This window comes from Onychomys torridus, chromosome 10, assembly GCF_903995425.1.
Source record: "Onychomys torridus chromosome 10, mOncTor1.1, whole genome shotgun sequence".
Classification (NCBI taxonomy): Eukaryota; Metazoa; Chordata; class Mammalia; order Rodentia; family Cricetidae; genus Onychomys; species Onychomys torridus.
In genome coordinates, this window is record NC_050452.1 from 32,577,675 (window position 1) to 32,602,609 (window position 24,935).

The 24,935-nt window shown below is 48.4% G+C and overlaps 1 protein-coding gene across 2 annotated transcripts in view; it reads right to left on the minus strand.

Moving 5' to 3' along the window:
* Slc2a9 (solute carrier family 2 member 9) overlaps positions 1–24,935 on the minus strand; it is a 133,683-nt gene that overhangs the window by 31,448 nt on the left and 77,300 nt on the right. For both annotated transcript variants that reach the window (XM_036201124.1, XM_036201123.1), the window contains exons 8-10: positions 16,478–16,588; positions 4,218–4,319; positions 2,315–2,390 (exon numbers count right to left, since the gene is read on the minus strand). In XM_036201124.1, the coding sequence (XP_036057017.1) occupies positions 2,315–2,390; positions 4,218–4,319; positions 16,478–16,588 (289 nt within the window). The remainder of the gene's footprint in view (positions 1–2,314; positions 2,391–4,217; positions 4,320–16,477; positions 16,589–24,935) is intronic.

Sequence of the window (24,935 nt, forward strand, 5' to 3'; positions counted from 1 at the left end):
ATGGAGGTCCTCCTGCTCACAGATGAGCACTAGGGAAACCAGGAATGTTAAACATGCAGGGTTGTCTCTTCAAGGGGAGAGATGTATAACCGGTTTGCTGACGAGAAGGCTGGGAAGAGAGGTGTTAATAGCCTGGTGACCTGACCTCTGCACCATCTGTATGGCCAGACCTCATGGGCTCCCACAGATTCTTATGTTTACCTCAGTCAACCTATAGCCATCTTCTCTCTGTCTCCAGATCCTTATCAGGAACTTTGTTTACCAGAAGCCTCCTTTCTCAGTTACTGTATATAATCTATAGAACCTGTCTTTATGGAAGATGTCACTTGTACTTTGCAAGAGTTTCAATGTAAGCATGTCTTAAGCTTTGCTGTACACATAGGATTGTGTTAATTATCATCAAGAAGCTTTTTTTTGCAAATTGTGCTGTGCTTAAATATGCCGGAAATAAACTAGCCGGTGTCAGACTCTTGAAGTTTGAACACACACTGGCTACTGAGTCCTGTTGAATGGGATGCCCTCCCTGCCTCATGTGAATTGGCACTCTGCTGGTCATGGTGTTTGCAGAGACCCTTCCTGTGTAAGTGACAGGACAACAGTGGACCAAGGTGCACCCTCAGATGGCTGGGAAAAGCTGGGCATCTGTCTTGATGTACTAATTACATTCCCACAGTATTTTTGTGAGAGTCAAAACATTTAGAAACAGGGCTTACCACATAGTCAGCACTCTACAGAAGCTGCTGTCCACACCTCAAGTCTCTAGGTGGCGGCAGCATGCACTGGTGTTTCTCCTCCTGACAGTCCGCTGCCCTGCCAGGCAGGTACCTGTCTTAGGGTTTCTATTACTGTGATAAAACACCATGACCATAAGCAACTTGGGGAGGGCAGCGTTTGTCTCAGCTTACAGACACCGAGAGAAGGCAGGGCAGGAACCTGGAGGCAGGAGCTCATTCAGGGGCCATGGAGGAGTGTTGCTTCCTGGATTGCTATTATGGCTTGCTTAGTCTGCTTTCTTATAGCGCCCAAGACCAGCGGCCCAGGGGAGGTACCACCCACAATGGGATGGGGCCTCCCACATCAATTATCAGTCAAGAAAATACATCACCACAGGCTTATCCACCACAGGTCAATGTGGTGGGGGACATTTTCTCAATTGAGATTCCCTCTTCCAGAATGACTCTAGTGTATGTCAAGTGGACATGAGTCTAGTCTGCACAATGTCTCCTTTGTCCTGGAGCCATTCTGAAGCCCTGCCTTTATGGTGAGGGTATGTGTCCATGTGCTGGTGTGCATGGCATTTCCACGATCATTTCAAGTCCCCCTCGGCCACCTCATCACAGTTCCCTGGTACTCAGTATGGGGACAAATGCATTTCATCCAACAATCACAAATAGGAACCAACATGGTGTCTGAAAGTTAGCAGCACTAGATGAGACAGAAGTTTAATTCCATTTGTTTTGCTAGAAATCTAACAGTCAGGTGTCACTTTGACTGATGAATGAGATGCTGGGATCATCTTGCGTACCAGGCAATATAGGACTGACTGAGCCCCAGCCCCACAATTTAGTCTTCATCAACATAGAGAAAAAGCAAAGCATGGCTATGAACACCCCCTCAGGAAGAGAGGGTGCAACCCCATTGGATGATGCCCTAAACCTACCTCTTAGCACCAGTCTTAGGGAGGCTCTAGCTGGACACAGCCACAAGGCCAGGAAAATGGCAAGGCCTTCAAGAACACTCCATCTGACAGACAAGGAAACGGAGGCACCAGAAGAACCAGCTTTCCCAGTTGATGGCTCCACAGCCAGCAGGCACCGGGCAAGATGGTGGATAGGGGCTGGGTTCCCCTGCTACTGAGTGACAATGGCCTTCCCTGGAGCTGCCAGGAACCCCGAGGGAGTTTACTCTCAAGTTCTTAGGGTGCAGCTGATCAGCAGTGACTCATCCATCCTAGCCACCCTCATCAGTGAACTTCCTCAGCACCTGTGCCTTCTCTGAGGCACAGATGGACCTTGATTATCTTTGGTTCCTCACAAGTCGGTCCTAAGCCCGGCACACAGCATCCCAGGTTCGTCATTATTGGGCTCTTGGACATTACCATCGGCAGGCATGTCGGTTAGCATGTACCTATCTGCCCTTTGTGGGCAGCATGAAGGCAGCCCACTGCACTCCAGTAAGGTCTAAAGCTGGAGCACACCCTTTCCCCTCGTTAGACTTTGCTTTTTCCTGGGCCCAAAGTTCCCTACCAGTCAAGGAGATATCTGAGCCACACCCTAGTCCCCCAGGCCAGGCACAACACAAGAAGGTGTCCTACCTGGGCCGCTGCAGAATGAGGCGATGATGGCCAGGATGCACACAATGCTTAGGTAAGGGACCCATGGTGCTTGGTCCTGCAGGAAAAGGGCAATGTGAACAGGCAAGGAGCAGCAGGATGTCTAGGGGACCTGCATTTTCCTGACTCCATCTGTGAGACAAGGCATTTCATATCCCTGAGCCTCAATTGCTGGAAATTGCAACCATCAGAGTCATTCTGTCCTCTGATTTCCCAGATGTGGGAAATGAGATGATGCCTACAGAATTCCACAGCCTCCTCCCCCCCCATCTTCCCTCCCCCCTGTATTCGAGAAGCGGTAAATAAGTGTATAAGTAACAGCGATTGGATGCTTTGTTTAAAGCAAAGCATCGGAGACAATGTTCAGGTATTGTTGCACTGAAATTTCTCTCAGTTATCATTCTCACTGTGTAAAGCACCATGTTTATACTCCTGCTGTTCCATGAGTGTGGAGGGCTAACGCACTCATGGAATGTCCAGAGGGGCTGTGACTCATCTATAGGTACATGTTGAGGGAGCTCCGAGGCCCTGCAGTGTGGGACTTAGATTGGGGGGATGCTTGAGGCAGAAGAAAGATAGACCCCAGAGCAGCTTCCACAGCCTCTCTCAGAACCTCAGAGGGACACTGAAAGCCACCCAGCTCAGGACCACTATATGTCTGGATATGGAAAAATGCCAGCTCAGGTAACACACTGGCCCCCAAGGAGGAGCCAGCTCAGCACCACCTCTGAAGGACAGGCTTCTGACATCACCACACCACCCTTGCCTCATTCTTGAACCATTTAGAATGTTAGGATATCTTGCTGATGACCCAGATGCCCAACTTTCAAAGTTAAAATGTATTCCTGAAAATAATACCAAGACTTATCAGCCCAGTAAGTGCTTGATGAATCTAGGTTGCTCCGAGCAGGGTAGGGAGTGGGAGGGAAAGATGTGAGGGATTGTAATAAAGACCCTGGGAACCAACCCCATCTCTGCCATCAGCCAGCCGTGAAACGTTGCTCACTACTATTTATGATTTGGACTTTCTCTCCATAAAAGGAGGCAGTCTCTCCATAAAAGGGGCTGGAGAGATGGCTCAGCAGTTAAGGACACTTGTTGCTCTTGCAGAGGACCCAGGTTCAGTTCCCAGCACTCACCTCGTGGCTCACAACCACCTTTAACTCCACTCCTAGGGGATCTGACACCCTCTTCTGGGCTCAGTGGGCACCAGTCACACATGTGGTACACACACACACATACATGCAGGGGAAACACCCATATGTGGAAAATTAAATGTTAAGTTTTTAAAAAGAGACACCCTGAATTCTGTAAGGATAGTGGATATAATTGTTCTTCCACATAAACACACATGTGTGCTCCTGGACCGCTCACTCTACATGCTGTTAGTTACTCCTCACAGCATCCCAGGCTACAGGAACAACTTTCCTTTGTAGAGCTCGGGCCCAAGAGGAGCCAGCAGAGTGGTAAGTGGAAAAGCCAGGATTCCAGGTCAAGGAATCCAGGTGACAGGTGGTTACTGAGAAGTCACCTGACAGGCAGAGCTCAGCTTCCTTGCAAGGATGGGACACCTTAGGGGCATCTAACATAATCCCCCTACTCCAAAGAGAGGTAAACTGAGGCTCAGGGAAGGGAGGTATCCTGCTCACCACAACACAGTTCATCTGTGGCAGTGGCAGGGTCAGAAGTCAGGTGTCTTGTCTCCAAGTTCCAGGACCCATCACCAGTGCCACCCAGAGCTCTGGAAGTGAAGCTCCATGAGAAATACGCCTCACAGGAGGCGTCTGCTGAGAGGCTAAGCCCACAAGCCCAAGGCTCCAAAGTGATGAAGCCAGAGCTAGCTCTCTGCTGATTCCCTCAAAGAGTGACAGGCACAATGTCTCACCTGCAGGGTCAGCGTCACAGTGAGGGTCCCAAAGAAGAGGGCCATCAGCCCGAAGCCACCAATGAGGAGAGGTCTTCGTCCCAGGCGTTCTATGACCAGGCCCTAGTCGGAGCAAAAGAGATGGGAAACACAGTTATTTCACTTTGAGCCCAATAACAAGGGACCACAGTCCTGGGAACTGATGGCAGATGGCTGTAGACGACCTTGGAAGACCCTGAATTACAGTGGAAGGTCAGTTTCACACAGCATTTGTGATCCAGGAGGACCACCTTTTATGCAGCCCCTGCAGCTGTGGAAGTGTCTTGGTCTCTTCCCACTGACATTTCTGTCTGTCACCAAGGTGGGTAAAGGTAATGCCCCTAAAGTCTAATGACCATAGGCAAGTGCTGGAGCCAAGCAGGCTTGAGCTGATATCCTGGCTCTACCACTTGGCAGCAGTCTGGACTTCCACTTGTGACTTCAGGTCCTCTGTGACAGGAAGATGAACACTGTCACCTCCCCCACCCCATTCCCAAGGCATCTAAGAGGTTGAATGGGTTAAATAAGGCACTGCCTGCTGTTTAATTAGGTGACTCCCCCTCCCCCTCCCCCCTGTTTCTCAAAGAAAGAACATCAAGGATCTGAGATGAAATAACCTGGAAGAGGCCACACAGCAGAAAGTGAGAGGGCAGGGAATTGAACCCACGGTGCTGTGAAGACTCATGATTGAGATCAGCAGGGAGAGGGTCAACTGGAGCAAAGGCTTAGAGGTGGGAAGATTCCTATGAGAGTGCTACCTCCTTTTGCCCTCTTGTGGTCTTCTTCCTAATATCCCCGCCTCCTCAACCCCTGCACACACCACACACACACACACACACACACACACACACACACACACACACACACACAATCTCCATGGGAGGAAAGCCTGTAGTATTTGTTTTCTGAATCTGGCTCATTTTGTTTGACATAAATATCTAAAGTTGCCGGGTGGTGGTGGTGGTGGTGGCAGCGGCAGTGCACACCTTTAATCCCACCACTCAGGGAGGCAGAGCCAGGTGGATCTCTGTGAGTTCGAGGCCCGCCTGGGCTACCAAGTGAGTCCCAGGAAAGGCACAAAGCTACACAGAGAAACCCTGTCTCAAAAAAAAAAAATCTAAAGTTCCATCCATTTTCCTACAAAAGCCATGATTTCAATTTTCTTTGTGGCTGAACAATATTCCGTTGTGTGTATGTACCCTGTTTTCTTTATCCACTCATCTGTTGGAAGCGTTCCATTTCCTGGCTACTGTGAACAGAGCAGTGGTGGACACGGGTGAGCAGGTGTCTATGGCAGGCGGACTTAAAGTCCTTTGAGGGAAGGGGATTTTCAGTGGGAGTGGGAGAGAAGAGGAGACAACAGAATTCCTGTGACAAGAAAGTGAAGGGGGCTGTTCAGAGGGGGTGGAAATAAAATGACAGGTGAAAATGTCCCGCATTGATCGATCAATCGATTGATCAATCAATCAATCAATCAATCAATTAAAATCATCTGCTTCGGGTGAGCGCAAGTGGTGACGCTGTGGAGGGTCATGAAGATGGAGCCTCAGGTGACAAGAGGGACCAGGCCCAGAAGTCTTGGAGTGTCACCGCCAGGACCCTGTGCCCTGATCCCCACTGGGGGCCAGAAGCTGTCTGGGCGGTGGGCCTTCTCTCCAGATGAATGGGGGCTGCAATCTAGGCATAGCAGGAACTAGGGCATGAGTGGCATCTGCCATCTGAGGAATACAGCCCTGCAGGCCAGATGACAGCTCAGACACCCAGCTATGGGTAGCAGCCTGGGGCCAGGTCACCCAGGCACGACATTGTCCAGACAGGAGGGGCCTTCAGTGCATAGTCAGGCACTGGAAGCAGGTGGGGATACCCTGACTGGTTGGAAGGGCTTTTTTTTTTTTTTTTTCTGCAGATCTGGGCCTCCCAAACTCTGCCTCCTGGGAACCTGACCCAAGAGAATGGAGCAACAAAGCTGTCCAGAGGGGCATGGGCCTGAAGACAGGTTGCCCTGGGCTAAGTCCTGGCTCAGCCTCTCAGCCTTCCTTGCATGAAGGATGGATGACTGAGTGACTGACCTTCCCTGAGCCTGAGTCTCCCCACCTGGGAAGTGTGGATGGTAGTGTCTCTGCAGGGTAGCTCTGAGATGAGAGGAAAGGCAGGCTGGGCCTGAATTCCACTCAGGAGCAGCAGGGCCTGCTCACCAGAGCAGAAACTGCAGCATGACTGACTGTTGGTCTCAGGATGGCCTGGAGAGCTGCTCTCTCTCACTCCCGCCTCAAGTGGCCCCAGGGCCTTGAACATGAAGGCCAGCCCTTTTGTGACTTCACTTCCTTTTGTGCGGCCATGGGATTAGTCTAGGTGACAGGAGTGGGGGGATCATTTCTGAGCACCCACTGTTCCAGGCACAGCACGGAGCACATTTCCAGTACCAATCATTTAGTTCCCACAAACACCCCAGGAAATGGGCCTTGTTGGTCTCATTATACAAGTGGAAAAAAAAACCAAAAAACAAAACAAGCCAAGACTTTGGGAACTTGGCCAAGGCATACGGCTGATAAGTGATGCAGGGATGTCTACAGAATCTGTTCTGGTTCTGAAGATCTCAAGTTTCCCAAAGTAGAAACAGGCAGAGCCCCCAGTTTGCAGCAGCCCACTGCCCCATCTTCACATCCGATTGTTGAACACATAGAACACGGAGCAATCGCCAGGCCCTCTTTCCTCCCTGCCCTCCCTAGAAGTCCCCATATCACTGTTTCCCCAGACTCCAGAAGCACCCCTGGCTGCCATGGGGCCCTTTGTGCTGATGGAGCGAGCAAAGCAGATGTGCAGTGTGCATGGCAAGGGCAGCAAAGACAGAGAAGAGGGGGCAGTGAGCTCACTCTGTGGGAGCTGTGGAGGGATGTGCGGGCCTGGGAAGGTCATGGAAGAAGTGAAGAGCAGGGCTTTGTGGGGAAAGAGGGTGGGGAGAGGCAATAAGGAGAGGGGAAGTTGGAGGAAGGAAGACAGAAGGAGGGATGGAGGGAGGGAGGGACGGGCGGAGGGAGGGAGGGAGTTCCTAGGCCTCCAAAAGCTGGACCCATCAAAGGGGAGGCATTAGTGGGGCCACAGGGTCCTGAGCACCAGGAACAGGGAGCTGGGTCCCCATGACAAGAGCAAGTCAGAACCACCCAAGATCAGAGGCTCAGAGCAGTCCTGGGATGCACCCACCAAGTCACAGAGGGAACTAGCAGAAAGACACAGAAGTGGACCTGGACCAATGCTCTTCCACTTCAAAGAGCTTCTGAAAACCTGCATGCTCTCTCCTCATGAGGACTCAGTCTACAAGACCACCCATGACCCCAGCTGTAAAATAAATACCAGAGGATCTGGGTAGAAAATACCTGGGAAGGAAAAAATGATCAGTTAGTTTTGGATAGGTTGGGAAATCCTCAGCATATAATTTTAAATAAAATAAATAAAAGTAAGACTAGAAAATAGAGTTACTGAATAAAACAGGAGTTCTGTCCACTGACCCCAGGTCGGTGTGTGTGTGTGTGTGTGTGTGTGTGTGTGTGTGTGTGTGTGTGTGTGTGTGTGCATGTGGGCTTGCATGTTGAGGCCAGCAAATCACCTTCAGTCATTCGTCAGCTCAGCTGTCATCCACTTTTTTTTTAATGTGAGACAGGCTCCCTGTTGGGGGCTCACTGGTTACTTTAAGCTGGCTACTCATGCATGCCCAGAGGTCTATGCCCCGGCCTCTCCAGCACTGGGATTCTTAGCTACTCATGCATGCCCAGAGATCTATGCCCCAGCCTTCCCAGCACTGGGACTCTAAGCTTGAACCTTGCTTCTTTTTAATCCTGGTTCTGGGGAATGAACTCGGGTCTTCAGGCTTGCACAGCAAGCTCTTCACCAAGTGAGCTATTTCCCCAGCTCCCTGGCACGGCATTTCCTGTGCTCTATTCTGGGTCATTTTCAACACCCACCCTAGCAAATTTCTGCCGCCATTTGAAATGTCACTCAATTCCAATGTGTGGAGACCACTCCTGTGACTAACCATGAGAAGTCCAAGGCTAACAGACACTCAGAGCTGGAGGATGGGGGGCTCTGTCTCCTCAGTGTTTCAGAGGAACTGATCTAGAGTCCCTGGTGACACTGAAATCCATACAGAGATTGCCAGAGACAAGCTTCAGTATCACACAGGGGACCAGGTTACAGTGAGATCAGCATATTACATTGTTATACTGATTCTGACACATGTAACAGCAGGCTGAGGTTAGCGTGTCACAGTTAGAGATTAATGTGTCACATCGTTACTGAGAAGGCCTGACAAATATGACAAGCTTCTAATAACTCAGTTAAAAACTAGGCCTCAGTTCCTCCCTCTTGAAACTGGACAGACAGTTTCTGAGAAAGACATGAATAAAGGATGACCAATCTTCAATGTCCATGACAGCAGGGATGAAGGAGATAGCCAGTCATCGTACTAGGCCAGAGCCAGCACCCCACCTCCACCCCAGTAGCTCAAGGTAATAACCAATTAAGGACAAAGCCTGAGACTTGTCCAGGCCTTCCCCCAAATGGAAAAACTGTAACTTTAACCAGCTCCTGCTAGCACTAGCCAAGTAGAACACACTAAAATGATTGCCACTCATGTAAGCCAATCCTATCTGAGATGACCTATTTGTCCCTGAAACTCCCCGTAGCTGTGCTTAAAAGGAACTTGTGAAATTCTCTCAGGGTCACCATTTTGCCTTTGTGTTGGATGTATGTCCCAAGTATGCTGGTACCTTTATTCTTGAGATAATAAACACTCTTGCTGATTGCATACACGGATATAAGAAGTTTCTTGTGGGACTTCTCCAGGATCCTAACAGTTACACTAAGAGTCTCTGTGGTTACAGTGGGCTGAACCTGCCTTGTGAAGTGAATCCAGGATTAAGATGTATTACATTTTTGGTTGTGAGCCTAGCCTTTAACGGCTGAGTGATCAGATGGCCAAACACCCTACCAGTCGAGCTGGAACTCTCATCCAATAACTGATGGAAGTGGATGCAGAGATCCTCAGCCAGGCCCCAGGTGGAGGGAGCTCCAGATGTCCAATTGTGGAGAAAGAGGAGGGACTGTAAGAGCATGAATTGTTGAGTCCAAGATTGGAAAATGCACAGGGACAAATAGCCAAACGAACGGAAGCATATGAATTATGAACCAAAGTCTGTGGAGCCCCCAGCTGTATCAGGCTCTCTGGATAAGTGAGACAATTGAATAGTTTGAACTGTTTGGGAGGCATCCAGGCTGTGGGACCGGGACCTGTCTTTAGTGCATGAGCTGGCTGTTTGGAACCTTGGGGCTTACACAGGGATACTTTGCTCAGCCTGGAAGGAGGGGACTGGACCTGCCTGTACTGAATCCACCAGGTTTAAATGAATCCCCAGGGAAGTCTTGGCCCTGGAGGAGATGGGAATAGAGGGGAGGAACTGGGGGGAAGGTGGAGGTGGGGGCGGGAGGGGGGAGGACAGGGGAAGCCATGGCTGATGTGTAAAATTAAAACACAAATATAATAATAAAAAATATTAGTAAGACCATTAAAAAAAAAAGATCTATTACACTCAGATGTGACAATATGTTTCATTCTACACAGAGATGGACACATGCTATTTATTCATATTCATGTTTTCAAACATTACCAAGTGCAGGGCCCTGAGCTAGATGTGAGAGACGCTTCCTCAAGTGAGGTGAGCCAACCACAGTGTCAACATTTGAAAGCATGCCCTCAAATACAAGCTGGCTGAGAACCAATATTTTATATCATGACACCGATATTCAGGGCCTTTGTTGAGGAGGAGACATGCATTCCCTGGGTCATTGAAGAAGTAGGAAGTCAAGCCAGCCTGAAGCTGGAACATGCTCTTTACATGGGAAAAGACAGAGCTCAGAAGAAGGTCTAGGAAGGCCCTGAGGAGACAGCTTTCGGAGAGACTTGATTGAGGAACACTCTCCACCCACCCACCCCCCACACCCAACACACTCAATCCTACCTGGCCAGGGCTCCTGGTGTACTCCCTTCTCCAAGCCCTACCGAAGCTCAGCCTGTCCAAAGGTTTTATCGTGACAGGGTATTCCTACTCTGGACTAAAGTTGCCAGGGAAGACACTAACTCAAAATGAACAGCAGCCGGGCGGTGGTGGCTCACGCCTTTAATCCCAGCACTGGGGAGGCAGAGGTAGGCGGATCTTTGTGAGTTCGAGGCCAGCCTGGGCTAAAGAACGAGATCCAGGAAAGGCACAAAGCTACACAGAGAAACCCTGTCTCGAAAAACAAAACAAAACAAAACAAAACAACAACATTAAAAAGATGAACAACTGCTATTGGTTACCAATGTCAGCTAGTAACCAACTCCCAGGCTTCCAGTGCTCTGAGAAGCCCCTCTGGGGACTCTGAGCTCTAAGGTCCCCTCTGCAGTCACTGTCTCTCCCACAATGTGCTGGGACCTTTGAGCAGACAGCACGTTTCTGTTTAGGCTTTAAAAATCAATTTTACTGAGTTACAATCATGTTCAATGAAGTGTCCTCATTTTAATTCTGCAGCGTAGCTATTCTTAACAAATTTATATTTGTTTTATTATATTTATATTACCAATTACCTATTACCCACAACTGCAACTGAGATATGGAAAATGCCCACCCCCACCAAACGTCCCCTATGTCCCTTCTCTCGGCCCCAGGCAGCCCCTGACCCACTTTCCAGCACTGGGTTTAGAATTTCATCAGTTTTAGAATTTCACACAGATCTTTGTAATGTTTTTGAGACCTGTCTTGTTTGTGATACACATGAATAGTTCTTTTTTGTGCTTGAGCAATATTCCACTGGGTGGATAGACCACAACTGTTTTCTCCATACTCCTGTTGATGGACAGTGGGTCGCTTCCAGGTTTGGTCTCTCATGCACAAAGATGTTATGAACATCAGCATGCGAGTCTCTGTGTAGACGTAGGTTTTGTTTCTCCTGGGTAAATACTTGTGAGTGGAATGGTGAGTGAATGGGTAACTGTCAAAAACATTCTCTGCAGGGGTAACATGACTTTAAACTCCTACCAGCAGTGTGTGAGTTCCTGTTGCTCCATTTCTTTGGCAACACTTAGAATTATCAGGATTTAAATTTTGCCTGTTCTTGTGGTGAATGACAGGATCTTATTGTGTGTTTTAACTCCCCTGACAGTACTGAGAACCTTTTCCTGTGCTTTCTGACCTTTGAGACTCTTCCTTGGTAAAGATCTGTTCAGATATTTTCGGAGTGCAGTTCTTCTTGAGTTCTCAGTGCTCTTTACATATTCAGGACACGAGCTCCCTGTCAGATGTTTATACAGTCTCCCAGCCTGTGGCTCACCTTTTCATTTTCTCAGCAATGTCTTTTAAATAGTCACAAACTTAAAGTCTGATGAAATCCAATTTATTAATTAAAAAATGGTTCATGATTGTGCATTTAATCTAAGAAACTTCTGCTTATCCCAATTTTGAAAAACTTTCTCCTATATGCCCTTCCTGGTGTATTAAATTGCTTTTCTTTGCTTTTTAGATGCATGGTCTACTTCAAGGGGATTTTTTTTTTCATATTATCATATTGTGATAAGAATTCTCAGTGAATACATGGTGCAGGTGAGGCCCAATATTCTAGTACCCTGTTCTACAATTTGGTCCTCTAAGCAAAACAGCCGCCATCTCCACCAGGTGGGATGTGTCTACTTGCAAGAGTCCATCAGAATTGGCCTGTGCACTGATGAGGTTCCCTTAGAGTAGGGGTGGGGTGTGGAGGGTCATGTCTGCAATTCTGCCCTATCTGTGTGTAGCCTGGGGTCTTGGAATTCTAGAAGACACAGACTGGGGAGAGTATTGAAAAGGAATTCTGTCTAGGCAGCTAAGGGAAACTGTCATCTATGCTGGGTGAAGACTTTAGTTCAGCCACTCTGCCTCCTCAGCCCTGCCAGTAACCTCTCACCCATGGTCTGTAAGCAAGCCCCTCAACTCACTGGTTCCCCAGGGTAAATTTTGGTGTAGTTTGTTATTGAGGCCTTATAAGGATGGGGTAGAGATTGCTTACGTCTCCCCAGGGAAAGAATTCTTCCCATATTTGTCAAGCGACACTTCGATGCTGACCCTTTGTGCATCTCTATCCCCATCCCAGCTATCCCTGACTCCCTGGTCTACAACGCCTTGGCTCCAGAAGGATGGGAGCAGGGAACAGGACAGTTGGGGCTGAGCTCTCACAAGGAAGTCCAGGAATATGGAAGTCTGCTTGAAGGTTTCTGTTTAAATGACAACTGTGTGCGAGAGACCCATTTATGTGTCCACAGCAAAAGCATGAGTGATTGCCGGGGCTGTGGTCCTTAAGAGGAATAAGCTAAAACAGGCATGAGATATTTCAACTGAAATGCAAAAACAGAGATGGGAGGGTGGGGGCAATTGGGATATTAACCCCATGGCACTTCTCTGAGGCTTCTGGGACAATGGGTGCAACATTCCTCAAGCATCCTGTCAGATGGGCAAGTGTCAGGAGCCTGGGAATCAATATTGGGAAAGACTCAGCCTGGGATGGGCAGAGAGCAGAGTAGCTTCTAAAACCAAAATCTCACCTTCATGAAGGAATGAACTGCAAGGCAGTCTTTGAAACAGTCAGATCTGCAAGTGCTAAGTAAGTAACTTGTCCAGTTCTAATTCTCAGAACTGTCTAGCTCAGAGGAGGCCGCCAGCAGCCGCTCACACCTGCAGGGAGTGGACCGGGGCCAACACAGATCTGGTTTTACTTGATGGAGTGTGTCCTCTGCTGACTTCCTCTACACTTTGTTCTCTGAACTAGGAATCAGTCTAAATAACCAACAGCCATGCATTAGTTTTCTTGGCAGCAGGAATAGTGTGTTGCAGACAGAAGGGCTCAGGCAGCAGGGATGGTCCTCATCTTTCTCAACTGCAACTCCAAGATCAAGGTACTGGCAGAGCCTTAGTCCCTGTTAGGCTACAGGACAGGGTCTGCCTCTGCCCCACCCCTACCTTCTGAGGGTCTGCCCCAGCCCCACCCCTGCCTTCTGAGGGTCTGCCTCAGCCTCACCCCTGCCTTCTGAGGGTCTGCCTCAGCCTCACCCCTGCCTTCTGAGGGTCTGCCTCAGCCTCACCCCTGCCTTCTGAGGTCTGCCTTGGCCTTCTGCATTCTGGTATCATTGTCATTTAGCATCAAGACTCCAGTATTCATGTGGTGGTCTCCCTGAATATGTCTGTGTCCAAAATTTCCCTTCTAGTAAAGACATAATGAATTTGGGGGCTCAACCCACTCTAATATAACCCAACCCTAACTTAACAGCACCTGCAATGACCTGTCTCTAAATGAGGTCACACTGAGAGGGACTGGGGGTTTCAGCATTTGAGTTTTAGGGACACATGTCACAAGTGAGAGGTCACTGAGTCTCTGTTGAGCTGAGTGTGGTCCTTAGCTATACCTGTTGGGATGACTTGTTAGCACCACTACTGCCTAAGAAGAAAGTGGGGGTCAGAAAAGCAGGTCGCCTGGCCTCAACATCACCCAGGTTGTGACCAGCAAAGGGCGAGGGGACCAGGAGACTCGATGTGCCCTGCCCCCCTCACCTTTATACTCTGCATGTATTAGATCCAGTATCTCATACCATGGCCACAAAGAACACAGACTGTGACATTGAAGTTGCAGGACCCCTGGGAAGTCTAGAAACCCTTAAAGATTTGTGTTTAGTTCAACATAGCATAGTCCCAAACCACGCTGCCACAAACAGGGCCACATTACTGTGGATTCTGACCCTGACTTTAAAAAGCAGAGCTGTGCATCCTACCAGAGGCAGAGCTGGCTCTCCATGGCTCTGGGTCCACACAACCCCAGTTCCCCACAGCCCCTGACCACACCACAGTGGACGGTCATCCTCATGGGTGAATGACACTCCCCGGAAGTTCACTCATCCGAACAGCACAGTTGAAGCCCCCCCACCCCCCACCCCCCAAACAGCCTGGAAAAACCAGCTGTTCTGAAAGACAGCAATTATTTACAGCCAGCAAACTGAGTGAAGGCCGCTGCCCAAATTAATCGCAGATCAAAAGGACCAGAGAGCGCATCTTTCCGGCTCAGTTTTATTACGCCTCAGAGCCATTTTAATAGACTGTCAAAAATCTCAGTGAAGAGAGTGGAAAAATAATCAGGACTCCCTTTTATTGATAGGAAATTACCCGGAAGGGTTGGGTGAAGTTGTCTGAGTGGCCCTGAAAAGCAGGTCACACAAACTTTGCAAAGAGCAGAGGACTTGATGAATGTTGAGTTTGGGGGAGGAGAAGGAGCCGCCGCCGTGGACTTGGATTTTTGTTTCCATGACAACTCTTTCTTGCAGAGTTAAAGTATCTTGCTGTTACTTTAACAAGCAGCTTAAACCAACTCAAAGGTAGCAGTTTATGGTTTGGGCAGCCAGAGGTCTAGAGCAGGTCTCACAGGACAAAACTCACAGCATTTGGGGTGTAGACTCTGGGAAGGAAAAGACTCTGGCTTTCCCAGTTCTCAGAAGCCTCGAAGGTTCTGTGCCTGCACTCCTTCCTCATCTTCCAGGCCAGGCAACAATGTCCTTATGCCTCACATTTTGACCTCGTCTTTTGCTCCTTCAAAGGTTCACTGACTGCCCAGATAAGCCCGGGTAACCTCCACTTACTCCCACTTGTGACCCCCTTTGACACAATCTCATGGCCTATGACTTCAGACCTATGCATCTTTGGAATCCATTAATTTTGCCTGCCACAGATTGTAGTGGATATCTGTTCTATGACCCTGAAGCGCAGCCCTAGAGATGTAGCAGGTAACTGCTCTACCTGCCTATGACCCTGAAGAACATACCCCTGGGGTGTGACCTCCCAGCTACCCTTAAGACTTGAGACACATGCACACAGGCTGCTCTCTTCACTCCCTTGTGGGACTTGGATGCTGGGACAGTTTGAGGTGGAAGAACAGCGTGGGACCATGTCCCACCTTTTCCAGGACCCCACAACAATTCCTCTGTTCTGTTTTGTGAGTTTTCCTTTCTTAATAAAGCCTTTTGCCCTGTAAGCACTCAGTGGATTTATCGCTTTAACAGATGACAAGGGTTAAAAGCTGATTTTATAAATGTGTAAATCCATTCAGAGATGTTTAGCAATTTCCCTAAGTGCAGCCTGCTGGTAAGTGGATGTCCCGGATGGGAGGTAGAGCTGTCCAGTTCTGAAGCTCAATCATGAGTGCGTGCGCGCGCGCGCGCGCGCGCACGCACACACACACACACACACACACACACACACACACACACACACACAATGTCCCTGCTATGTTCTCTGCAAGGATGCAAGGATATGTACCGCAGCCTCACTTCAGGCGACAGGGTGTGACTCACCTACCCACATAGAATGGTGGGCACCTGCTGACATGCACCATTCCTCCAGCCCTGCCACTCACTTAGTGACATTTGTTTACTCCCCAGCCTGTGCCTGTGAGGCAGGAACATGTCCTTATGTAAACAGGAAAAGTGAACCTCACCTGTCTCAGGAGAAGCAGAGCTGTCATGGGAACCCAGACCATCCCTGTTCTGAGTTGGAAATGTAACACAGGCTTTGGAGGACTGATACAACCTTTATCACCAAAGCAAATTCTCATACAGACTCTTTCCTGGCTACATGGTGCACCCCGTTAAAGCCACTGGATCAGCAGTAGGAGGGAAGTCATGAAAAAAAAATTGAATCTGCTGAAAAGTCAGCAGTGGGATGGGGAAACTGGCCTGCTTGTGCTGACATCCCCCATTTCTGTGGAGACCAGCAGGGGAGACTGAACACTTGAGTATCTCCTTGGAGGTCAGAGATGTCAGCTCATCCCTCTTTCATTTCTGAAGAACCCCACAGGTACCGTGTGTGTCTATAGAGTGAAGCACAGACCAACCACACTTCCACAAGAAGACAGATGTGAGTGCTTCTTCAAGAGAAGCCGCTAAGGCTCAGAGAAGTGGAGCACACAATCCAACATCACACAGTCAGAACTAGGCTTCAGCGTGTTTTCATTGGACACACAAGAAATGGAGACACAGAGAGGAAGAACCTAGGTGGGTGAAGGGTCATGGAGCCTGAGCCTCTCCCAAAGCCAGACAGGGTCTCATGACAAGCCCACCCTCATAAGCAAGTCCTGTTCATTTCCCTGGGTGCCCATATGCCACTTAGCCCTTGGGGCATTCTCAGGAGCCCTTGATGACTTACAGAGAAGATGGCAGCTAGCGTCTCAATCCCACCAGTGCTCAGGGTGATGTATGGGATCTTGTCCTGAGGGATCCCAGCTTTGGAAAAGATGCTGTTGGTGTAGAACCAGATCTGTAATGCAGAAAAGGACAGACAGGTCATCCAGAAACCTTAGCCTCCTCCTTAAGTTAGACTATAGTGTGAGGATCTCTCTGTACAGTGCTCCTGAGTCCAGGCTCACAGGGGAGCTCTGCCATATGGCCACGTGGCTTCCCCCCCTACCCCCCAATTCCTCACTAACAGGACTCCTGTGTTCCTGGGAGTGATGTCTGCCCACCTGAGACTCTGCTTCCTAGACTGCATTGCAGTTAGGAAGGTAGCAACAGATATATGGGTGGGGGTGGCAGGAAGCTTCTTTCCTTTTTACATCTATTTACTTACTTATTTATTCATTCATTCATTTATTTATTTATTTATTTACCTACTTACTTACTTATTTGCTTATTTGTTGTGGGAGTGGGGCAGTGCACATCTACCTGTGTGTGTGTCAGGGGACAGGAAGTCAGAAAAGAGGTTGTAGGAGTCAGTTCCCTCTTTCCATCATGTGGGGCCCAGGGACTGAATGCAGGTCAGACTCAGTGGTAAGAACCTTTACCGGATGAGCCATCTCCCCGGCCACCCTTCTCCCCCTCCAGCCCCTCTTCTTCCTCCTCTTCTTTTAAAGAAACTCTGTCAAAGAAGTATGCTCTCAAGTTCATTTTATTTGATTATGGCCTACTTTCCTTTCTGTGGTCAGGGTGGTGAATATGACAGCTGGAGCCTCAGCAGCCCTCTTGGGTCTAACCTGGGATAATCATGCTTTGTGAGAATCAAAGACTGTTTCTACCCCACAAAACATTTTGCTGTCACCAACTAGGAACTGCTACGATAAATCTACCAGAGTACATATGGTACAAATGATGCTCCTGAGGTCTGTGTAACTGTACACATACAGGCGGGTCCAAAGGAAACTCCTGTTCCCCAAACTCCCAAAGGCAGTCCAAATATTCAGAAATGAGCTCAACCTGGACTGTAGGAGGGTCTCTGGATATGAGATAAAAGCCGGCATTTCTCAGGAGCTTGTCAGGTTGGTTCCCATCTACCAAAAGGAGTTGTTTTCTTTACCCCTTTGCATAAGAGACTATGGCTACCTGAGGTACCTATCAGCATATCAAAGCCCATGCTGGCCTCCTGGCTCCCTCAGTATCACAGGTACCTATTACACATTTCAATGCCAGCATTCTGCCCTTTCCATCTCCTCCTCTACCCTTAATTCCCTCCAGCTCATGGGCTTCTCTCCCTGCCAAGAGCCATGGCAGCATACAGCAGATGGCAATTAATAATTCAGGTGTCGCTCTTCCGGTCCAGCCGAGGAAACTGTAAAAGCTACGCTGCCAGAGATGAATGGACCGGTGGATTATTTAGTCATGGAGGAAGAGATCAACCTGACGAGAGGACCCTCGGTTACCAGTGCAGAATGGACCTATAGCACATCGAGGTGAAGGAGAACCAAGTGGTATTCCTGCAGCTACCAGTGTTTGCCCTCACCAGGGTCGCAGTTTGGGCCTTTGTGAGATACCGAAAGCAGCTTTGAAATGCTTGCTGCCTTCCAGGGTGTCCAATAGACTATTTCTCTCAATCACCTGCCCTGCCAGTCTCCTATATCCTTTCTCCTCTATATAGCCAACACATGATTTAAAGTGAGTGATCACCACTCGAAACCTTGCTGTTCAAACTCGCCAAGACTTCGAATTCTAATGGGAGAGTAAAGGTATTATTTGAAGAAAAGCTTGTGGGGGAGGGAGAAGCCTTTCTAAGAACAAATGAGAAGTCACATATTTTACTAGAACTGCCAATAAAAATTCAGCTATCAAAAAAAATCATAATTCAGGTGTCAACCAACCTGGTGAATGATTCTCTGATGGAGGAACCTCATTCAAGCAAAGCCTACAAGGCCACAGACTTCAAATATTGTTTGCTTCTATCTGTAATTTTCTCATGTGCTACTATAATGCTTCCCTAAACAGCTCTGGGATTCTTCCTACAGCCTATTGGTAGTGTGTTGTCCACTATTTGGGTACATTTATTTCTGTGGATTGACAGGAAGATTATTTCTCCTTAAAGTGTAATTTTGATGAATAAAAATATGTTTTCATAGCTAGGCCCATTTTTCCAGGAAAACTAGACCCATTGTTCCATGAAAACTGTGAGAAACTTAGAAACCAGTTTTATATCATAGCTCAGGCTGACATAGGAAAATAACAGAATTCTCAGCTACAAAGATAGCCTTTACACAATTAGCTGAGTTAAAGCCTCAAAGTAAACTCAGATTAGACCAGGTGCCTTGAAAGGTGTCTTGCTAATGCAAAAGATAAACCTTCCCAGAAAATGCACATGGTCAGAGTTGCCAGCTTTCTGATTTGCTGAACCACAGTTATTGGGCACAAAGCAACTTTATCATGGTGCCAGCTCCTCTCTTGCCAAGTCTGGCCATTAACATAGACCAGTGATTAACTCCCTGTACAAATTCCTCAGCAGTTAGTTCTCTGCACACAAACTCCTAATCTCAGTTTTATGATACAAGACTCAATGTTCAGCTAGAGGATAATCTAATTTCTTAGCCCTGAGAGAAAGCTACAAGTTTCCTTTTTTTGTTGTTGTTGTTGTTGTTTTTTGTTTTTTGTTTTTTCGGTTTTTTTGTTTTGTTTTGTTTTGTTTAAAGTTGCACACAAGATAGAAGAATGTGTTTTAATTTTGGGATGCTTTTAATGCCACTGTCCCTCAGCCTTCACTTTACAGCCTGCACACCAGGGAACTTCCCGTGGTTACTCCCCGCCCCCCAGCCAAGCTGGCTGCAGTCTGCATTTCCCCATCTGTAGCAGGAATCTTAAAAGGTCTTATTAAATAAGATCAAACCTGAGGCCAGTTATTGGGGTGAATGCTGGAAGATCAGAGAAGCAGAACAGGCCACAGCTTCCTCACCTTGCCAGTTCCTCAGCTGATCCTGTTTCCTCAGACTGGAAGCCTCTGAGTCCTCATCCAAATGGATCTCAGCTGAACTGCTGCTAGAAGCCTAAAAGCTAAAATAGCCAAATGCTTCTAGTTTCTGGTCCTCACGCCTTATATACCTTTCTGCTTTCTACCATCACTCCCTGGGATTAAAGGCTTGCTTTCTGGGATTAAAAGTGAGAGTCACCATGCTTGGCTGTATCTTTAAACAGATGGATCTCTGCCTCTGGAATGCTAGGATTAAAGGCGTGTGCTACCACTGCCTATCCTCTATGTTTAATATTGTGGCTGTTCTGTCTCTGACCCCAGATAAGTTTATTAGAGTGCACAATATTTCGGGGAACACAATACCACCACACCCATCAGTGCGGCTCTTTCCCTCTCAAAGTAAACGAAGTCTGAGAGAAACTGACACCTTTACTATTGTTAGCACAAAATGTTAGTTTAAAAGGTTGATTACACTTAGAAATAGAGAATATAATACACAATTTTTCCATTTTTCGTAGACTACCCATTAGGTTAGCTTTATAACTCCCCTAATATCCTTCATAGGCTATCTCCTTAGTAAAATAACAAAATACCCGGATCTTCCTTTACAGCTGCAGCTGCCCCACTAATTAGGAAGCTGAGAGATTTATTATACGTGTGTTATCAGAATGACTTTGCTTTTTATCATTTACTTAAGAAAGGAAATGTAGGGGTTGGGGATTTAGCTCAGTGGTAGAATGCTTGCCTAGCAAGTGCAAGGCCCTGGGTTCGGTCCTCAGCTCTGAAAAAAGAAAGAAAAAAACTAGAAAAAAAAGGAAAGAAATGTAAACTTCAAATGAAACTTATATTGCCTGAAGAATTTCTGTTTTATATATCTCTCTCTCCATATATGTGTGTGTGTGTGTGTGTGTGTGTGTGTGTGTGTGTGTGTGTGTGTGTGTGTGTGTGTGTGTGTGTGTGTGAAACAAAGGGATTTGAATTCGACGTGACAAAATAAAGAACGTGGCCATCAGAATGCATATGGGTCTTATTCCATTTCTAAGACCCTCAAGACAGAAAATTTTTTCTTAAGCCTTGCTACTCTGCAGCATTTTCTTTCTAACCCTGGAGCAGCCTGGAAGCTGCAATACCTCCCCCAGCTACTCATCCTTATAACCCAGCTACTCTCACTATCCTCTCTCTCTCTCTCTCTCTCTCTCTCTCTCTCTCTCTCTCTCTCTCTCTAGCCCTCTATCTCCACTATTTTCTCCCACTCTCTCCGATACCCCAGCCCCAGCTATACCCAGTCTCCTCCTTTCTCCCTCTGCTCTGAACTCTCCCAGATGCCTCTGGCTGTTCTCTCTCTCTCTCAAATCTACAATGAGAACCTTTAATCATATGGAGCAGTCGTGGGCAGTCTCTTCACTGGGCCCTCCCCACATAAGGAAACATTGGGATGTTGGTATCTCTTGGCAGAGCCACTGATGCCCACAACTCAGGCACAACACTGGCTACCCTGCTGCAATGCCTGTGTGAGGAAGCCCTTGTTTCTAAATCTATCTCGTTACAAACAGTGGTTTGAGAAGCTATTCATTCTCCCATATTAGGGAAAATCAGGACTGACTTGTATCCAGCAGCTGGTTAGGTTTGCAGGGACAGGTAATTCTTCATAGGGTCTCCTGAACACCGAGAGACACAATTCAAATGAGTTGCTTTCCTGATCCTTGGCATCAGCTGGCAGAGATGGGTTTTAATGTTCACTTGAAGCAAGCAGCCCCTGCCGTGGGTGATCTGCCTCCCATTTGAGTGGGTGGGAGAGGTAGGATTTCCGGCTATTGTTATGAGCCTTGCTACCTTATTTTCAGGGCACAGAGGCTGCCCCTCACTAGCTCACCAGTTCTTGTGCATTTGAGGCTATCTATCGTTCCAAACCGTCGGTATCCCTGGAATTGTCCCACAGGCTCCCTCCCCTTTGGATAGCCGTGGTCCCCCAGACCCAGTCACAGCTGGATTGCAGACTTGGTTAAGAGTATTATTTATTGTCATCCCAGCTCACTGGTTTTCAGTGCCACCATGCTCTCCACCTTCCACTCTCAGGGAGACAGAGCTTCCAGCCCCCACCCACACTTGGCATATATTTTCCCGCAGTTCCACATCATCTCAGCTCAGGGCCTCCCATTTGTTCTTCTGGCTTTCATGACTCTTTTCCTCCCTAGTTTCCTTTCTCTCTGCAGTGGCACAGCTGTGGACATCCTCAGCAGGCTGGAAGTCAGTGGTGAGGGTCATTGTGCATGCCATTCTGTGTTCGCTGCAGTGAGGAAGGCTGAGCCATCTTGCTGAATGCATCTAGACATCGCTAGGCAGGAGCTGCCCTTCGCTCCCTGCCTCCTAGCCCCAGCCTGGAGCTTGTGAAGTCTGTAGGGGTAGCCTGTCCCATTCTGCCAAATCCATGTAGCACCCAGCCCCCACACCTCATTTCAAGGAAGGGGAGGTGACTGCCTTTACCTTGACCTCTGTGAGAACTGAAGGTGATATGATCTGACAGTTTCAGGGCCTTGTGACAGGAAGGAGGAAGCACCTGGAACACTCAGAGTCACAGAGCCATGGAGCCAGGGCTGCCCCTCCCCCACCTCACCAAGTCAGCAGGAGCAACTACACTCATCTCCCCTTTTGCTGGTTGGCCTAGGTTCCCTACTGCAGTGGTGCTAACATGCTGAAGCATCCAGGAAAAGCCTTCATATAACAAACAACAGACACCTTCTAGACGGTTCCATCCCTTCCCTGGAGATATGCAGACTCTTCTGATAAAAAGAGCCTCTGTTGTCAGTCTGTGTTGGAGGCATCTGTGAGGCCACCACCCTCCTTGGGGATGGCTCCTTAAGGAGCCCCAGCAGGAGCGGTGCAGGCATCTTTCTGAGTCAAGTCTCCATTTCAACTGTCCAAATGCCTCCCTTTCAGCTGCTGGTGCAGTGTTTTGATGAAGCAATGTGTTGTGCCATCCTTCTAGCCCTTCACACTGTGAGAAAACTGAGGAGAAAGCAAGAGCCCCACCCCACACAATGACACCGGAGTGGAGAGGTGCCCGCCGAGAACCCACTCTCTTCGCAGAATGATTCAGATTCCTCTGTTGCCACCTAGGGATCCTCCATCTACTCTTGGCTGTAAACACAGTGGCCAAGGGCTAAGAGATGCGGTCTGACCTTCTTTGCCAACATGTGCCAATGGCTGCCTCGTCTTTGTCCCATGTATTAGTGACTTTTCCGGTGGTGACCAAGCTGACAAGAAGTAACTTAAGTGGATGGTTTTTCTTCTGTTTGGGCTCACGATGTGAGAGGGTACAGTGTGTCATGGCAGGATTCATGGAGGTGAGATTCCACATAGTCTCACAGACCAAGAAGTAGAGAACCTGGGCTGTGACCCCTGAGACCTGTCCCACCAAGACACACTTCCTCCCTGCTCATCTCCATTTTCTAAGCTGTCCATAGCATCCCTGAGAAGCACCATCACCTGGGGACCATGTGCCCTAACACATGACCCTGTGGGGGACAGTCCATGTTCAAACTACAACAGCCAGAGCAAGACAATGCTGACCTGGACTTGCCTGCTGGACATGGTGATCAGAACCATGGTCTGGGAATCTTAGTTTATTTCCACCACGAATCTGACTCTAAACATGGTTCAGGCCCTTGAGGCAGCAGATTTTCCTGGATCATCTGAGAGAGTTGTAGATGCCATTACTCCTTATAGTGGGGAGTTGGGGAGGCAGAGTTGGTCAGAGACATAGGGGAGGGAGAGACATTCGAACCTACTGGATTGCTGCTGACTCTGAAGATGGAGGAGGCGGCCACAAGCCCAGGAGAGGAGGCAGCTCCTGGATAGCTGGGAAGACGGAGGAATGGATTTTTTCCTGGTGTGTCCAGGAGGAGTGTGGCCTGATTTGATTTGAGGACCTCTGACCTCCTAAGCTGTACAATGGCAAGTGGTTTGAAGCCTGGGGTTGTTAGTGCCGTGGTTTATTTTTGTCCTGCAGTGACAAGAAATGGATACACCGGAGAGATGTAACTCATTTATGTTATGCTCTCCCCAGGGATGGGCTCTTTCCACAGACTGATCTATGGCTCTATTTTGAGGCTTAGGCTTGCTCACATCTTCTGGGTGCTTGTCTGGGCTTCATCCCTGCTGGGCGGAACCTACTTGCTTTTTCTCTGTGTGTCATGCTCAGGTTCTTAACCAGGTCAAAGCATGGGTGCTTTTTCTTGACCCGATCTTGTTCTCTCAATAGCTTTGCCATGAAACACCAGGCTAGGCTTCAGGCCAGAATGTGCCGAGACTAAGGGTACCTTGGGACTAAACCAGCTCAAATAGGCAGGGTTTGAAAATGGCCACACACAGGACAGACACAAGGAAGAATTGTTACCATGCTGAAGTCCTGACCCATAAAACGCCTTTGGTGAGTGTCCTCAGCTCAGACATTAGACAGTCTGTCCCTTTCCTTGTATGTTGAGTGTGTGTATGTGAAGTGTGTGTGTGTGTGTGTGTGTGTGTGTGTGTGTAGATGATCTGAGGTCAACCTCAGGTGTCATTCCAGGTGTATCCACCCTGTTCTCTCACTAGCTGGGCTTGCTGATTGCTAGGTGGCTGGCCACTGAGTCCTGGGGCCATTTATCTGTCTCCCAGTGCTGGGATTACAGGCATGTGCCACCATATTGGCCTTTTGAATGTAGGTTCTGGAGATGGACGTCAGGTCCTCATGCACACAGTAAGCACTTTACCCACGGGGCCCTCTCCCTATCTCTTAGTTCCTTCTTAGAGATTCCCTTTGTATTGAGAGGAGGGGAGTGGGCAAGGGAGAGGCCCTTTAGCATCACTTGATCTTATTTTTAAAATAGCTGATTTTAGAGGCCACACGGCTGGGCAATGTGCTGTTAGTCTCCTGCTAGCTCGGCTGCAGATAACATTGCTGATGTGTAAGTCACGATGAGAACACCTGCTCAGGATGCTCTGCAGACTGGCATCAAATTCCCAACCCTTCTGCCTCAGCATCTGGAGTTTCCAGATCAGTGTGCCCCACCAGACCATCTCTCCTTTGCAGGAACGTGGAGCTGCTTTCACTGAGGTCTTGACTCAAATCTGTCTCATAGGTGACTGAAAGGAGACAAATAGCAGGTCCGCCCAATGTGGTAACTAAAGGCTGGTAACTCAGCATTGGCACAATCTGAAGAACATGCAAACCAGCAGGGACTCAGGCATCAGTGGCCTGAGCAATGCATAAGGTCTATTTAATAGAGTGATTCTCAGCCAGGGCAACTTGACCTCCAGGGCTGCAGCTGTCCAGAGGCCAAGGATGACACTGAACATCCTGTAATCTCAGGACAGTGGTTTCCAGACTCAGGTGTAAACAGTTTGGAGTTGAGAAGCCCTGTACTAGTGCATGTGCTGGGGATTTAGAGAAGAGAGCAGGGGT